Genomic DNA, 17,837 nt, shown 5'->3' on the forward strand with positions numbered 1-17,837 from the left:
CCAGTACCCTGGCCAGCCACACCAGTGCTCAGGGGCCAACTGCTAGGGTCAGTTTTGATGGATGGGCACGTGGGCTAGCAAGGGTGTGAAATGGTTTGACTCTTATCCTGCCTAGGGGATTTTTTTCTAGGACACCCTTCTCCCAAATTCCTGCATCCTCAGCACTCTCTGTTTCCGCCAAGATACAGAGCAACCAGGCTTGTCTCCTGACCTCTTGGGTCATGTGTGGGGACACACGGCTCCCTGCTGTCCCTACTGCAAATCTGGTATGTGGTATGTGCTCCAAAAGCACTCGTTGGACTGGACCAAAATCTTCCTTTGGGTGCCTTCTTGTCCTTGCCCTGCAAGGCATAGGGGTGCAACTCTGGGGACAGCATCGCCCCCTGAGGCAACAGAGATAGTGCCTTAGGTTCTGGGTTTGCTTTAAGGATCATGGGCAGCACCCACTTTGGCTCATAAATGTACACAGAAAAAAGGACACTGTGTCATTCAAGGACAATCTCAAGCTGGGTACAGTACTCAGAGGTACCTGGGCATCTGGGGCAGGAGAGTCACGAGTTTGAGGCTGGCCTGGGCAACTTGGACTTTGTCAAAAGGACGGAAGGAGAAAGGAAGGAAAGGTTCCATGAGGCCAGCAAAGATGACAGTGCTGGCCTGTGATTCGCCTCCAGTTGGCCTCGTTTTGGTGAGTTTTCATGAAAGTCTATTCAGGTACGATTCCAGGTAAGGAATCTGTCAGGCTGACTTCAGTGCCCTTCAGGAAGAAGCCAGTAAAGAGTGCAGGTGGGGAGAGGACAGTGCTCTCCCCAGGGAAGAATTCAACCTTTGAGGGGCACCTCCTGCCATTTGAAGGGGCTCCTCAGGCCTTGCACTTCCCAACTTCCTCAAAACGTAGGGAAAAGGGAACACTTGATCTTAAGGGCTGGACCCTAGCAAATGTGGCCTCAGCCAAGTAATCAAGGTGCTGGTCCCAGGGGCACAGCTGCCCTTGGGTATGACTCAGCATCACCGTCACCTTCTGTCCCGTTGTCATACACATGAGAAAGCCAGGAGGGCAGGGAAAGGTTGCCACACATGTTGGAGGCAGACTTGGCTGTGTTATGCCTTCACATTGCTAAACTTCTGTTTCCTGCTGTGAAAATTAGGCTAACAGATGGTTGTTGTGGCACATACCTGTAATCCCAGCGCTCTGGGGGGCTGAGGCAGGAGGATCCAAGTTCTAGCCCAACTCGGGCAACTTAGCTATTTAGTGAGGCTCTGTCTCAAATAAAAAAATAAAAAGGGCTGGGGATGGAACTCAGTGCTAAGGCCCTGGGTTCAATCCCCTGTGCTGCCCCCACTGCCAAAATAGGATGATAAATGGAGTCTCATGAGGCCTTGGGAGAATTAGAGGGATTTGTCCATATAAGTGCTGTCCCTCTGCTCTACTAAAAACACAGCATGCTCTGCTCTTCATATCTTCAGGTGGCACATTCACACATTCAAGTAGCCACGGACTTAAAATATTTGGGAAAAAACAAAAAATAATATAACAATAAGAAACAATATGGGGCTGGGGATTTAGCTCAGTGGTGCTGCCGCCTGCCTCACAAGTGCAAGGTCTTGTGTTTGATCCCCTGTACCACATGCACATACACACACACACACACACACACACACACACACAACCAATATGAATAAAAACCAGTCTAATAGCTACTTACAAAGCATCACCTCAGAGCAGGAATTCTAAGCAGTCAAGGGATGATCAAATTATGGGAGGGTGGACAGGGCTCCAGGCAAACACCAGGCTGGTCAAGGTAAGGGGCTTGTGTATCTGCTGATTCAGTACGGAGGAAGGAGGTGACTGCTACTCACCGAACCTCAGTAGTTGCCCTCTGACCCCACAGACAGCCAGGCTGGCCGCATCCCCTGGGCCCTGACAGGAGCTGCCCGCCACCCGCCACCCGCCCCCAGGGAACAAAATGCTGAGGAGGTGTGGCAGGGCTATAGCTATACCACAACCAGCGAGGACATTTCTGTCCCTTCTCTGGGACAGCCTCATAGGCACAACACCCTCAATGGGGTAGGGGGTGTGGTGGGAAGATGTCATCTCAGGTGCCTGAGCTCTTGCTCCTGGTTCCTGCAGAGTCCATTTCACCCACTGTGCTTCCTCCCAGGCATTGCCCTGGGGTGGACAGAAAGCACTCAGCAGAGGGACAATCATTCTGTGATGCCCTCCCAGCCTCAAGAGCCAGGCTTTGGGCACTTTGGAGCTGGAGATTCTCAGCCCCAGGGTTGGGAACTTTTTTGTGGTCAAAATAATATGGAGCCAGACAGAGTGGGCATGCCTGGCTGGAATCCCAGCTACTTGGAAGGCTGAGGCAAGAGGATTGGGCAACTCAGACCTCCAGCTCAGAAAAACAAAACAGAACAGAACAGAAATATACAACATATCTGCCCCAGTTTGAATGCTCTGATGTCAAAGATATTCAACCATGGAGTGGGGAGTTGCTTTATGCAGTGGTCTTTGGTTTAAACTAATTTTTAGGGATGACTAGACTTTTTCTTTTCATTGCAAAAACCAAGCCGGGCGTGGTGGCGCACGCCTTTAATCTCAGCACTCAGGAGGCTGAAGCAGGAGGATCGCTGTGAGTTCGAGACCAGCCTGGGCTACATAGTGAGTTCCATGTCAGTCTCAACTATATAGTGAGACCCTGTCTCAAAAAACCAAAACAAACAAAACCCCCAAAACAAAACAAAACAACAACAAAACAAACAAAAAAGCAAAAACCAACCTTTGTCCTGTTTCTTCTCCACCCATCCCTAGCTTCACAAGGCTATCAGAGTCCCCTGGGCTGGGTCTGAAGTCAGAACACCAGAAGTTTCCACCGCATTTTGGCACCACTGTGCCTCTTAGGCCACACCTCTTGGAGTGTCTGTTTAAAAAAGGACAGCAGCAGGGTATGGTGTTGCACACCTGTGATTCCACCTCTCAGGGGGCTAAGGCAGGAGGACTGCTGTGAGTTCGAGGCCAGCCTGGGTTATACAGTGCAACCCTATCTCAAAAAAAAAAAAAAAAAAAAAAAAAAAAGTTAGGCATGGTGGTACACGCCTGTAATCCCAGCACTTGGGAGGCTGAGCCAGGAGGATCACCATGAGTTCAAGGGCTGCCTGAATTACATAGTGAGTTCAACTATGTGAACTACATATTGTGACCCTGTCTTAGGAAAAATAGATGAAAAAAGAGAAAAAGAGACAGTAGTCACCTCAGAGGGTAGAACTATGCTGTGAACCAAATGTTAGAAACAAATCACATTAGGTATTGTGCACTCAGATACTCAGTTTTCAACTGATCTGAATTAAACTAGTTATGACAGTTTAACTGCTAAGAAATCACATCAACCTCCACTGTCTTTGTGTGGGGGAAGAAAAGGTCTCACTCTGTTGCCTAGGCTGGCCTTGAACTCCTGGACTTATACAGCTTCTTGAGTAGCTGAGCCACCACACCAGGCTCAGTACTCTTTCACATTCTATTCCCTGCTGTCCCTGCTGCTACTCTCATTTTCAGCATCATTTCTCTTAAAACAAAGCAAGTCAGGTGTGGTGGTACACATCTATAATCTTTGCACTTGAGGAGGCTGAGGCAGGAGGACCGAAAACTCATGCCCAGCCTGGGTAACTCAGCTACTTAGCAAGACCTTGTAAATATATAAATGAATGAATGAAAACAAGCAAACAGACAAACTGGGGATATAGCTCAGTGCAAAGTCCCTGGGTTCAATCCCCAGAATCTCAAATAACAAAACCAACCAACAAACCAACCAACCAAACAAACAAAAAAACCCACTTGTGCCTTTGATGTAAGAACTGAGTTTAAGAACACACCATTTTCAATAATTAAAATGTTCTTTGGAGAAAATACAGATTTTGGAACACAGCAGTTAAGGAAAGAAAAACTCATTTTGTTTTTCATCATTGACTTTAGGCTGTTTCACATCTCTCTTGATAGCTATGGCAGGTAGTGTCGGTGATACAGAAAATTTAGGATTACTGACAGTTTTGGAGTTGGAGAAAATCTTGTTTTTCCTGAAGCAAGGTTGAAAACAGAGATTTTCCAACATTGATTTCAAGTGAAAAAAAATCATTTTCTAAAATGAAAACAAATAACTATAACATTGCAACAAGTTTTGCAAAGAGCAGATTTCTTTACTAGAAGTTTGGGGGTGAATTTCTCCCACTGGTTGAATAAGACCCATGCAAATCTGGTGTGTTGTAAAAATTTGCCAATGAGGAACAAAAGCTGGGGTGACTAGAATGTCACAGACGTCTGTCTGGTCTTCCCTGTGTGGGATACCAGCCATGATTCTGTCACACTGCCAATTAAGGAACCAAGCTCAGGGGTTTGTGTGTGGACCTGAATGCTGTGTAGACTCTTGGTGAGAACACTGGTTTGTTCTCCCATGAGCACCTAGGAGTGGGAGAGGGCAGCTGTTCATCAAGGAAGCCCCCTGGCATCAGAAAGAAGGGATAGCTGGTAGTGTGGCTAGGGAGATAGCCAGGGTGTCACCCTTGTGGACTGCATTCCCCGAAAGGACAGCCTCCAGAGGCAACACAACTTGAGACCCCTGTCCGGCAGGGTTCTGAGCAGAAGCACTCCAAAGGGCATCTAAATAGCACTACAACTCTACGTGACAGGACATAACCCAGTGCACCCACACAGTGGCCTACCCATCTTTGAGGCTGAGTCACTGTTGAGCACTTCTACCAGCTTAGAAAGGGCTAGAAAGGGCAGTGGGCTCAACACAGGAGCAGAGTGGGAGCAGGAGAGTGGTTTGTTTGGGCTTCTTTCCCCAGTGCTCTTCTCTTTGTGGCTGAAGAACCACCCTCTGAAGAAGACAGCTTTGCATCAGAGCTCCACACACCAGAGAGACCCAGATGCAAGAGCTCACACAGGATGGTGTGGCTGCTCCCACTCTACAGACTAAGCCATGCAGCTGCCTCCTCTCACTTCCTGGACTGTGGGGCAGAGGTTCTATGATCCAGGCCTTATATTAGAATTCCTGTGCCCTCACTCAGAGCTATGTCCTCCAAATGTTATGGAAACAGAGGGCAGGACCAGATTTTTTCAGAGGACAGAAACCTAGCTGCCATTCTGTAAAAGCCTCACCAGCATTCACAGACACCTGTTCAGAACAAATAAGAGGCATGGAGTTCCCAGGACAGCTTTCAAAGCAGACTGTGGAAAGAGGACAGGGCGCGGCGGATGCCCGTGTCCATAGACATCACCTTCTGCATATTACTCCGTGTAACTCTGTTCCCCCTGAATTTGTAAACCCTGAACAATATGAACAGGACTGAGTGAAGAGTCTCCACAGTGCTTCAGCCAGCAGAAGCCCTGGTCCTCCTGCTAGGAGTTGTGTAAGACACACAATTGGGCTAGTAGGCCACATTCCATTCAGAGTCCTAAACTAGCTGCTTGCACATTTATAGGAAATGGCTTTCTAGTAATGCAGGTCAGCCACATCCCTCTCTCCCTACTATGAATCTCTCCTGCTGACCTGTGGTCAGTCTCCTAACCCCTTATTTTCAAGTCCAGCAGTTTCACCATCCTTTCAAACCAGGATGATGTTTGCATTGGTGAACCAACAGGATGAAATGCCTGCTTTAATGAAAATGTTAAAAAGCTCCAAACCAGGCCAGGCATGGTGCTGCACACCTGTAGTCCCAGCCCTTCTGGAGGCTAACGCAGGAGGATCACAAGAGTCCAGGAGTTCAAGACCAGCCTGGGTAAACCCACAGAACTCTGTCTCACAAAAGCAAACAGCTGGGGCTGGGAATTTGGCTCAGTTGTTCTGCCACCTGCCTTGCAAGAGCAAGGGCCCAAATTCGATTCTCAGTACCAAAAAACCCCCAAGACAACCACAATAAAAACAAACAAAACAAATAGCTGATTGTGACAGTGCATGCCTATGATCTCAGCTACTCAGGAGGCTGAGGCAGGAAGATTGTAAATTGAAGTCAGGCTGGGCAATTTAGTGAGCCCTTGTCTCAAAAAATTTGTTTTTAAAGGCTAGGGGTGTATCTAGTGGGAAAGCACTCCTGGGTTCCATCCTTAGCATCACAACAAACAAATGAAACCAACCAACCAACACACACAGAGCAAAACAATTTCTTTTTAAAGTTTGTTGAGACAGGATCTTGCTATGTAGTCCAGGCTGGTCTTGAACTTACTATGTAACTCAGGCTGACCTTGCACTCATGGCAATCCTCCTGTTTCGGCCTCCAGAGTGCTGAGATTACAGATGTGCACCACCACACCCAGCTGGGACAAGGGTTTTGGAGATCTGGTCCACACTGCCACAGGGTGCTTCTGAGGAGGGCCAGCCTACTATGCGGATCCTGCTCAGCTGGCCAGAAGACACAGAGGCAGTGGCGGGGCAGCAGCAGAGTTAAGGTAGAAAGTCAGGTCAGGATCCCATAGACATCAAGTACAGTGCTCCTGGCTATGAGCTGGGGTGGTGTGGGGCAGGTGGCATGTGGCTGCCAGGCACAGCCCTGCCTTTCTCATCCACAATGGGTGTGGGTGCTGGAGTGGGCACCTCCTCCTCAGGTTGACCCCAGGAGACAGGCACTGTTCATGGGAGAGACACCATGGATGTCCGGCTCCCTTCTCATGGGGCCTTAGAGGTGAAATTGAAAGCTCCCTCCTGCACAGCAGCGATGGGTATAATTTGCAGCATGTTGGTGGGCTGGCGTGGGGGCGGGAATGAGGCCTTGAGCTCCAAGAGCAAAAACAGCATCTGAACTTAATTAGGAAAAGGGCAGGCGGAAGCCTTCCTGGGCTTGGCTGCCTGCAGAGCTCCTTTCCCCGAGCTGTGACTCCTGCCAGCCACATAGCTGGGGCCTGACGTCACCTGCTGGCTGTCCCCACCCCAACAGGAAGCTCCTCCGCAGGTCAGGTCACAGGTCCGTCCCTGTTAACACTCTGGCTGAGCAGGTCTCTCTCCGGAGGGGCCAGGAGGGAAAGAGGCCACTGGTGTGGCTGTTGGCTGACGCGGCCACAGAAGGCTTTTCAATTCAGGGCACATCACAAAGGCACATTCCTGTCAGCCACAGGATCAGAGACACCCTAGCTATGACCACACGCCCCTGGTCAGCCAATCGGTGAGGGTGAGGAAACAAACAGGCTTTGATTTCTTTGTGAGTAAATCAAAGCTCAAACTCACTTGAAGGAGGCGAGAGAGAGAGAGAGAGAGAGAGAGAGAGAGAGAGTAGAGAGAGAGAGAGAGAGAGAGAGAATGAGCACTCACTGTTTACTACTTTCAACAAACAGACCCAATCACAAAGAAGAAATAAATTCGAGGTTAGCTTCCGAACTGCCTGGAAATGTTTAGAAGCGCTTTTGGCAGCCTCTGCCCAGTGAATGACGTCTCTGAAATTAACCTTTTCAAACCAACTTTCTGTAATAAACAAAAGAAAGTAAAACAAACAAAACCCTTCAATACGCTCACCCTAAAAAAAAAAAAAAAAAAAAAAAAGACTGCTTGCCAAATTCAGATTTAGCTTGGCCAGTTCCTTGCCAAAGTAACCAGGAACAATCCAGCCCTTCAGTGAGGTTATAAAGAAAGTATTTCCCCTGACTGCAGTGAGAACGCCTTTCATGTGACCTCCAAACCATACTACTTGTTTTAAAGGTACACCAAACAAACTTGTCTTTTCCGGTTTTTGTTTTTTTCCTCTCTCCAAAACCATTCCAGGCACAGAACTATGAATGCAAGGCCAGCAAGGAAGGTAACCTGGGACAGGACGGGGTCCAGGGAGTTCTTTCAGGGTGAGGATCCTGTTCTGCTTATGGAAGTCAAGCCAGCACTTGTGCTCATGTGGCAAACCTGGGGAGCTACCCACTGCATCTTGGTGCTTTCTGCTCCTCAGACAGCAGTACAAAACCCTGCTATCTTCCAGGGGACATCAGAGCACCTTACTCTGTGGGCCCAGCCCACAGCTGACACAGGACCAGAGAACAGTGGCAGAGATGCTACTCCTGAGCAGAGCTGCTCGGCAATCCCAATCTATTGCTCTCCAAAACATTTTTAAGCAGCCTCCCTAAGAAGCTGCCCATTCACACTGAGTGGAGTTCTGTGTTGTCCTGAATTTCTGAGTAAATCTCAACCATGACTCACATCTCATCACTAGGTGCCACTTGGCCAGGCTACAGAAAAGTTTGATTGGAAAACAAGGCAGCTACTCACCAATTTGGTCCTCAGGGATGAGCGACTCGATCGGGGGGTCCAGCTCAGAGCTCTGGGCTAGGTAGTTCTTGACCTGGGTCATGAACTGTCGGATGGTCTGCAGCATGTCCGTGCTGGACATGTGGCACTCGCGGTTCTCCAGCAGGAAGCTCACGTAGTCCTGCACCAGGCAGCCGAAGTAGGTGCACTTGTCCCGGGACAGCTCTGCGATCCTGCGCACCATGCGCTTCTCCGGGGTCATGAAGGAGCTGAGCACTCCGCTCATCTTGCGCAGCTGCGACTTGACCAGTTTGGGCAGCACGAAGGAGCTGTGCCTGTTTTTCTTGGACTTGATGGGGGGTGCCATGGTCTCCTGGTCACTCTCGCCCTCGTAGTCCTCCAGGCTGCTGTTTGTGTCCCCCTCGTAGCCATCCAGCGGCATGCTCCGCTCAAACTCCAAGGAGTCAGAGGAGGAAGTGGAAATGCTCATGTCGCTCAGTCTTTGCCTGCCCCCATGGCACGGGGGCCGGGCTGCAGAGGCGGGAGGAGGCTGGGCCCTTGTGCAATCCCCCGTGGGCGGGGCCCCACCTGTGCTGCCAGCTGTGCCCGGCTCCAGCTCCAGCTCTGCGCCCCGGCTGGGCAGCCGGGCAGTCAAGGTCTTGGCACTGCTCTCTGCCTCCAGGAAAGAAGCCTGCTTCTTTAGCCGGGGTGGAGGAATGGGGGTTGGTTTCCTTCCCAGCGTGGCTAAGTTCTCCTGCGTGTCCCGCTCGACTGTCTGTGGCATGCCCGGCCGGGTGTCAGTCCCAGACAGCCGAGGGCTGGTGTGCAGACTCTGAATGGTGGGTGGCGGAGGCCTGGGTGGTGGGGACCGAGGCCTCTCGGAGCCATTCACCGGGGGAGTCCTTGCACTGGGCCACTTCGGGCCGGCCCCGAGGTCCTGGCTGTGCACTTGTAGAAAGAGTGGGTTAATGAAGCACAGGGCCCCGTTGGTCTGGCTGCACTCCAGCTCTGAGGGCGTCCTCGGCTTGATGGCGTGCACCCCGTTGATGAGGCAGAGCTGGCGCCAGGAGGCGGGACAGAGGCCGGCGGAGTGGAGAGGCCTATGGGGAGGTGGAGGGTTGGGGGGGTTGCTGTCAGCGGAGGAGCTCCAAAAATCTGAAAGTCATTATCAGCGAATACAAGAATGTAAATACAGTGCCCTGGGCCGTTCCTTCAAGAAGTCAGAGAGCCCACAGCTGGAGGGGAGGGAGGGAAGGGACTGGGTGGTTTTTTTTTTTTTTTCTTCTTCTTTTTGTTTTTACTGCATTCTCTTACAGGAAAGGGCAAAACCATTGCCAGGCCAGGCTGTGTGAGCTCACAAGAGGCCCTAGAGGTCTCATACCTTCAAAGCATTTGAGCAGCCAGGCTAGGAGGCTCATGCCTGTAAACCTAGCACTTGGGAGGCTGAGGCAGAAGGATCATGGCCAGCCTGGGCTATGTAATGAGTTCATTCATGGCCAGCCTAACTACATACCAAGACCCTGTCTCAAATAATCAAAAACAAACAAAGAAAACCCCTTAAGAGCTGTTGGCTTGGCCATGCCCAGAGAGCCTGGGTATATGCGAAGAGATACAGAACTATCAAAGGCCAAGCTCGGGAAAGGCCACCAGGACTCCGGGGCAGGACTGCTCTCCAGAAGCGAGTCAGCTGTCAGGAACACCACCACCCTCTCCTAGCAGCCTCTCCTGGGATGCAGGATGCGCTGTGCCAGGCGGCTGCCAGCCAAGGCCCAGTTCCCCTTCAACAGGCAGGGCCGCAGCTGGACAGGGGTGTTGCACAATGGTCCCGGTTTTCACACATTCAGCATTAAACCAGGAGAGGAAAGGACGGGCACTGGTGCCATCAGCAAGAAGACAAGGCAGCAAGCGTATGCAAATGGAACTGCAGCTTCAACCTTTTATCTTTGTGGTTTGTAGTTCTTCCTGCCAAATCCTAGAGTCTCCTTCCTCAAGCTGTGAATTCGGTGCTCTCTACTACCCTGGCTCCTCTGGGACAGGGTCTGGGCTTTGCTCTCTATTCTCTGGGAGCCTCAGCCCCACCATGTCTGTGCAGTGATAGGCCTGACGCTGGCATCCCCATGAGCTCTGAACACTCACCCTACCTTTCCCCCTATTTTTGTACCACCCAACAGGAGAGCCAAGGGCCACAGGAGACTCCCAAGCACTGAATGAATGGGTGCAACTGAGGAACTCGAGGTTCAATTGTATCTCGCGTGTGTCAATCCAACTAAACTTTAAAGTAAGATGTACTGGGAAACATTTAGTGCACCGGTCTGCTTTTTTACTGTGAATTTATTTTTAGATTTTTTAATTTATTCATTCATCTGTTCATTTATTTTTGAAGCAAGTTCTCCCCATGTATTTTGGGCTGGTCTTGAACTCATGTCGATCGATCCTCCCATCTGAGCCTCCCGAGTGTTGGGATTATAGGCAAGCACCACCTTGCCTTGCTCTATTGTGAATTCAATGGAACCTAAATACAGATTGCGTGTTTCTGATGCGACTGAACCACCTGAGTGAAGACGAGCTATGAGTATAGAAGACAATTGCACTTCAAACGCCTAGTGTGAAAAGCAATGTAAAATATATTTTTAATACTTTTTAGATTTTTTTTTCTGGTACTGGGGATTGAACCTAGTGCCTTCACATGGAGCTACATCTCCAGTTGATTTTTTTCATTTTTCAGTTTGAGTCAGAGCGTCTTGCTAAGTTGCTAAATTGCCCAGGCTGGTTTCAAACTTTCAGTCTTCTTGACTCAGTTTCCCAGTGTACTGGGATTAGAGCTGGGCACCAATAGGTTTTTGTTTCCCCCTACTGATTACATGTTGAAATGATAATATTTTGGATATTACAAAAAATAATATTACATTAATTTAATACGTGTGTTTTATTTTTCCTGTTTATTTTTTAAATGTGACCCTGAGAAAATGTAGAAGTACCTGTGGACTTGCCTTATGCTTCTGTAGGACCCAAGTCTTCCTTCTCCTGTGTCCTTTGGGCTCCGCTTAGGTATCTGTTGTCGCAGCTGTAAGACTCTTGAGCCCTATGAGGCCTGGGATCCTGGGGTCACCTGTTTGCCCATTACTCCCCAGAGACTGAGAGCCTTAGTAACGAGTGGTAGGAAACCGCATTAACCTTCTGACCCTCTGCATGGACAGTGCCTGCCACATGGCAGAGCCTTGAGAAATATTTGTAGGATGAATGAACAAATGAGGCACAGGATCTTAAACTTGCTGTTTCAGCTGGGTGCAGTGGTGCACACCTGTAATTCCAGCACTCAGGAGGCTGAGGCAGGAGTGTTTTGAGCTTGAGGTCAGCCTGAGCCTGAGCAATTTAACAAGTTCAAGTCCAGCCGAGGGTACATGATGAGACCTCCCTCAAACAAACAGAAAACTAACTAAATAAATAAGTCAGTAAGATATGCTGGTTCCACCTGACATGGATAATGAGCACAGTAAGAATCACAAGCTGAGTATATATTCATTAGACCTCATTCATTTCTGATTAGTCAGTGGCCACCAGAGCAAGCTAATGTTGCCTTTGTCTTTTGATGACATAAGCATTGACTTTTATGGAAGTCCTTCAGCCCAAGTACTAACCATGCCAGAGAAAAGTGAGACCTGGTGCATGTCCAGACCCCCTATCATCAGGGGCAGGGGTGCAGCTCATTGGTATAGCACCTGACTAGCATGAATGAGGTCCTGAGTTCCACCCCCAGCACTGCCTGTAATCCCAGAACTTAGGAGGCTGAGGCAGGAGGATCACTGAAAGTTCAAGGCCAGCCTGAACTACATAGCAAGACCCATAGCCAAAACAAAAACAACAACAACAACAACAAAGGAGAAAAAGCCCATATAGCTCATAATCTGGCTGACTACATAACTTCAGAAAGTATTTTAATCTCTTCAATGGTATGCAGAATTTTGCCACCAGAGAAGGCACAACTTTTCAGCAGAGACGTTTTCTATGTTTTGCCACCCCAGGATTCTCTTTCCCAGTCCAGCTACCCAGCAGGGCCTCGGCAAACAGGTCTACCCTTCAAAGCCATCTAAGTCTCCGGAATTCAGAGCCTCTCCAGGCTTCTTTGTGGGCTTCGGAGGCTCCCTTAGAAAGGACATCTACTTCAAGTTCTTTGGATTATAAGAAAACTATGCCAAAGGAGGTTGACATATTTTTAATTTTCTAGGTCGAGTATAGGTTTCTTAGGTTCTAGAAATCCTAGTACTGAGGCTTCAAAATCCCAAAGCTCCATTCAAATCCCATGGTCTCTGACTGCTAACTTCCTCAAGGAACAGAGCCCTGAAATCTTAGGAGAATTCCCCTTTCCTCGTAGAAGGGAAATTCTTTGCAAAAGTTAAGATCGCATAGATTTCCCAGAGCAACACTAGGTCACTGGGTGAGCTCTGTGTCCGAATCCTTTGCAGCCACTGTCTGGCAGGATTAGCTTTGGGGACTTCGGCAATGGGGCAGGAGGGGAAGCAAGTGCCTGTGGGCAGAGCAAGGTCCCTGGTAGGGTGGGAGCGAGGATCAGCTTTGGGACATCTTCATTGTCATGTTCCTCAGGCACGTAAGTGCTGCCCATGCATGTGTGACTTGAGCAGGAAGTGTGCTCTGCATGGGTCCCTCTTTCTCTAGCAAGGCACCGCCAGAGGGGGAGACCCTGACTCCCAGCTAGGTCATATATATTTGAACTCCAACATGTGGGTAGATCCAAATTATCGAGGGGAGAAGCTGGGGAGATTTGGGGAGGACCCTTCAGTCCCAGTTTTTCTAAGAGTTGGCTGAACATATGACCTGGAAAAAAAATCCCAGAAAAGCCAGGAGTGCTGGCAAACACCTGTAATCCCAGCACTCAGGAGGCTGAGGCAGGAGGACTGCTGTGAGTTCAAGGCCAGCCTGAACTGCATAGCAAGAATCTGTCTCAAAAAAAAGAATCTCAGAAAGTGTGATTCTGGGACCTTATAGACCTGAGGGTTATCTGACAGACTCCGAAGTCTGGATTCATTTTAAGACAGACCCAGCCAGGGCCACACACTTACTTAGTCCCAGCTGGGCCAGTTCTTCAAGCTGAGCCTCAGTCTTGGCTGTTGAAATGACATAAGGCAACTTCAAGGTGAACGGCAGGACATCCCTGATGTCACAGAAAAAGAGAGAATATTTGTCATTGCCTGCCCAGTTTTGATCTTTGCACTCATTTTCCATCCTAGTGATGTGTTTAGCTTCCATGGTTTAAAATGTCCTGAGCAGAGACCATGCCGTATCCAGCAGATGACAGGGCTCACACCCACGCCCTGTCATTAAACACTCTGGACGGCCGCAGGAGGAGTCCACATGGTTTCAGTGCCCAGGTTGGGGATCAGGCTCCCGCTGGAAGGCAAGGCTGTGAGGCTGCTATCAGCACTCAGAATCGCTGATGGTGTTCGCTGCTCCGCTCCACATAGGAAACCACACGTGCTAATTTGCTAGATGCCTATCACAGAGTCGGGCCCCAACTCCCAGGGCAGGAATGTGCAGCTCTAAACCAAGTTTATCAGTCCACTGCCTGACACTGGGGGTGCCCAGCGAGAGGCTGCTGGCCCGATTTGTGACACTTTCCAAGTAGAGCCCATCCATGTCCTGCCCTTTGTGTGTGGAGACAAACTTTCTCCTGCTTCTAAGAACTTCTGCTGTCAAGTGCAGCAGAATCTGGGGGGCTCGATCTACGGAGTAAACCATGCACACTGTGTATCCACGCTGACCTCGAGGCCTGGGCAGGGCTGCAGAGCCTGTGTGTCTGCGGACTCCCCAGGTGACCAAGGCTCGAAGGCAAGTCACAGGCTCCTTGTGACAGCAGTCACCCTGGCATCGGAGCACCAGGGCCTAAGTCAGCGGGCACAGACACAGGGACAGTGACTGGCTCTCTCAGGAGGGCACAGGTGGCACCTTGCACATTCATCACTTTCACATGCTATAAGCAGTGGCGTGATTCTCCTGCACCTTTCCTGGAGAATGTTGTTTTGGAATAAATGAATGATAGAATGAATGCTTAGTAGCAGTGGCGACTTATGGCAGAAGTGGTTTTTCGTTTGTTTTTGCTGTTTGTTTTTTGGTACCGGGGATTGAACTTGGGACCTTGGGCTACAAAGCTGGCAGTGGAACCACTGAGCTAAATCCCTGGCCCTAGAAGCGTTTTTTTGTTTTTTTTTTATGGTGATGGTATTGGTCTTACAAAGAATGATTCATTTGTTCACTCAACAAATATTTATGACTGTCTGGGGTACTTCAGATATTGCTCCAGGGCTGGGAACAAAGCACAGTAACACAAATAGGCCATATATGAAATACATGGATATGGGACGGGAGCCCATGTCATGGATGAAGGAGGAGTCAAGTGTGCAGTAGGTAGCAGGCATCTGTAATCCCAGCACTTTGGGAGGCCGAGACAGGAGGACGTTTGAGCTCTGCATAGGGATCTTAGTAATTTCACCGTATCTCAAAGTAAAAAATGAAAAAAAAAAAAAAAAAAAAAAAAAAAGAAACAGCTAGGGTTGTAGCTTAGTGCAAAGGCCCTGGGTCAATCCCCAGGATTGAAAAACAAAGCATGTGACAGGAACAGCTGGTGAGACAGGGTTTTGTGAACATGGCCCCTGAAGATCTATATACAGCTAGGGGAAAACGAGAGGGACGATGTTCCAAGATGGGGGGCAGCAGGTGCCAAGGCCCTGGCATGGGCAAGGGTCTGGCCCAGGGGAAGGACAGCAAGGAGGCAGTGGCCAGTGAAGTTAGGGAAGGACAAAGCTTGGGGCTTCTGCTTGCACCTTGTCATCATGAGTCGCCTTGGAAGTTTCCTGTGATGAGAATAGTGAGGCTAAAGGACTTGTTTAGGGTACAAGTAGACAACACCCAAGGATGGAACAGATTACATCTAGATGACTGGAATTCTAGAGTCCTCGAAGCTGTACACTGGCTAACTAAGCTGTAAGGTCAATGAAAGGAACCACACATGGGTCAAGTTTGGACATTGGTCATCACTGCAACCCTGAAGTGTCACTCACAAGTCAGGAGGCTGCTGCTCCGGCGGGTATCCACCCTCATCGCCCCTGCTCCCCCAAATGTTGTGAGCATCCCTTCTGTTTGTCCCCCTGTCTGGGTTGGAGATGAAGCAGCTAGAGCCACAGGTGACAGCCTTGTTCTTTCTTTAATTTTAGGATCTTATTCTTATTCTTATTTTGAAACAGTCTTACTAGGTAGCCCAGGCTGGCCTTTAATTCACAGTGACCCTCCTGCCTCAGGCTCCTGAGTACTGGGGTTACAGGCTTGTTCCAACATGCCTGGTAGGCAGCCTGTCTTGGCAGAGATGCAGAACCAGACCTTTGCAAGACTACAACACACTGCAAATATATGACCATATGTCCAGAACAATGCCATTAAAATCTATTTCTTCAGACACTTAATGAAATGGACCTACATGTACTTTAAGCTTTTATAGGGCTCAATGTTGAACCCAAGCTCAAATACCACCTGACTGGTTTGGGTTTTTCTTAATGACAGGTGACAGGAAGCCACACCTGCTGTCCTTTCATGAGAGGCTGTAGGCTTTGATCTGCTAGAAAATTAGATGCTACACTCACGTCCTCTTACCCTGTCCCAGCCAGAGAGCGTCCTAGTGTCTAGACACACACGCACACACACACACATGCACACATACACAAGGAAGCTTCCTCCACTCCTACACCCTATTAAAGAGAGAGGCCCTGATAAAGCTTGCTCAATAGGCAAAAAAGCTACTACCTTAAATATAAATGTTTCCCCCAAGAGTTTCAGTATGTACACAGTCTAGATTTATTTTCTTTCCTTTTTGAGACAGGATCTCACTTTGTGGCTCATATTGGAAAAAAAATGATGAAAGGTGTGGGGGGAAATGGAATAAAAATAAAAATTTATTTTAAAAAAGAAAATAAATGATGAAGATGATGATGACGATAAGAAGATATATATGGTGGTACATCCCTGTAATCCCAGCTACTAGGAAAGCTGAGGTAGGGGGATCTCAAATTTGAAGGCAGTCTGGGCAATTTAGTGAGGACTTGTCTCAAAATAAAAAAGGGATAGGGGTATAGTACAGTGTTTCCTGGGTTCAATGCTCAGTACCACAAATAAAATAAAGAATATTTTTTTTAAAAAAGGCCTTTATAGCCGAGCGTGGTGGCGCAAGCCTGTAATCCCAGCACTTGGGAGGCTGAGGCAGGAGGATTGCTGTGAGTTCGAGACCAGCCTGGGCTACACAGTGAGCTCCAGAGCAGTCTGAACTACATAGTGAGTCCCTGTCTCAAAAAAACAAAAAACAAACAAAAAAGGCTTTTATAACTCACATCCTCTTGACATCCTGATTTAGGGCTTACTTTTCTGCAGCCTAAAACAGGTGCTTTGGTCATGAAAAGAAAGGGAGCACACTGTTTAACATTTTTTTTTTTTTTTGGTACCAGGATTGAACTCAGGACCTTGCACTTGCGAGGCAGGTAGTGAAACCACTGAGCCAAATCCCCGGTCCAAGGAGCACACTGTTGACAGGAGCCTGAGGGTCAATTCTGCAAGACTTACGGATGGTTTAGCCAATTTTCAAAAATGTTGGCAATGACCTTTACATATTACAGGTTTGCATCAGTTTCCTTTGTGTGTGTGTCTCTGTGTCTGTGTACACGTGTGTGCCCGTGTGTGCTCCTCGGGGAGCAGCCTGAGGAGCACGTTGAGCGTGGATGCCCAGAGTGGCTGTGGCTCCGCCTCCTGTGCGCTGCATGGACTGGAAGCATCTCATCTCAGCAGCCTTCCCTCCTCCCTCCAGCACCCAGACACAGGACCGACCACAACACACACACTCAGAGGGTCCCTGGGGCGCAGGGGGGCTGGGCCTTACCTGCTGATGCAGTAGAAGGCAATGAGCCGGAATAAATCTGCAAAGCTGATTCCCGAGCCTTCCAGGGAAAAGGCTGAAAAGAGAGGGTAGAGAGCCACTGAGTGTTCCACATGCCCTCTCTGCAGGGCCGGCAGGTGTGGACGTGGCCTGGCGGTGACTGGAGCTGAGTCCCTGACTCCCCTGACCAGGTGCCCTGGCCAGACAATCATGGTGCAGGCTTGGGTCTCACAGCAGCTTCTTTGTTTTAAAGTTTGGGGCATGCAGTTGGGCAGGGGCCAGGAGCCAGGCAGGCTGGAGCGAGAGGCCATAAGCAGGTGGCAGAGTGTCCCAAAGCCCTTGACTCTGTGAGCCCTGACTGGACCTGCCAGCCACACCTTGTCCTGTCCAGCCGGCCACCTCCGGACTGAGGGAGCTGGAGCCTGGAGGGCAGTGAGGCTCCCGGGGGAGTTAGCTCTTGTTGACATTCAGCATGGAAGACTTTAAAGCCACATCCTCCACCCAGCCCCTCTGGACATGTTCCGAGTGGCTGACACTAAGCCACCTGTCATCCCCTGATGGCAGGGTGGTGGGGGTCTGACCTGGAACACCGTGTTTGCCAAAGGCCCCAAATGCCACTTCACCTGCAGTTCTCAGACCATCAGCTCTCTAGAAACCTCCCCGCAGCCTTGGAGAACAAGGAGGACAGACTCAGTGTC

At 49.4% G+C, this 17,837-nt stretch overlaps 1 protein-coding gene across 8 annotated transcripts in view; it reads right to left on the minus strand.

The window, feature by feature from the left end:
- Positions 1–17,837, minus strand: part of Rin2 (Ras and Rab interactor 2) — a 207,247-nt gene that overhangs the window by 17,807 nt on the left and 171,603 nt on the right. For all 8 annotated transcript variants that reach the window (XM_010634172.3, XM_010634171.3, XM_010634176.3 and 5 more), the window contains 3 exons: positions 17,143–17,215; positions 13,289–13,380; positions 8,232–9,365 (listed from right to left, as the gene is read on the minus strand). In XM_010634172.3, coding sequence (XP_010632474.1) covers positions 8,232–9,365; positions 13,289–13,380; positions 17,143–17,215 — 1,299 coding nt within the window. The remainder of the gene's footprint in view (positions 1–8,231; positions 9,366–13,288; positions 13,381–17,142; positions 17,216–17,837) is intronic.

The sequence above is a fragment of the Fukomys damarensis genome, unplaced genomic scaffold (genome assembly GCF_012274545.1).
Source record: "Fukomys damarensis isolate Sample0158 unplaced genomic scaffold, DMR_v1.0_HiC HiC_scaffold_7, whole genome shotgun sequence".
In the NCBI taxonomy this organism is placed as follows: Eukaryota; Metazoa; Chordata; class Mammalia; order Rodentia; family Bathyergidae; genus Fukomys; species Fukomys damarensis.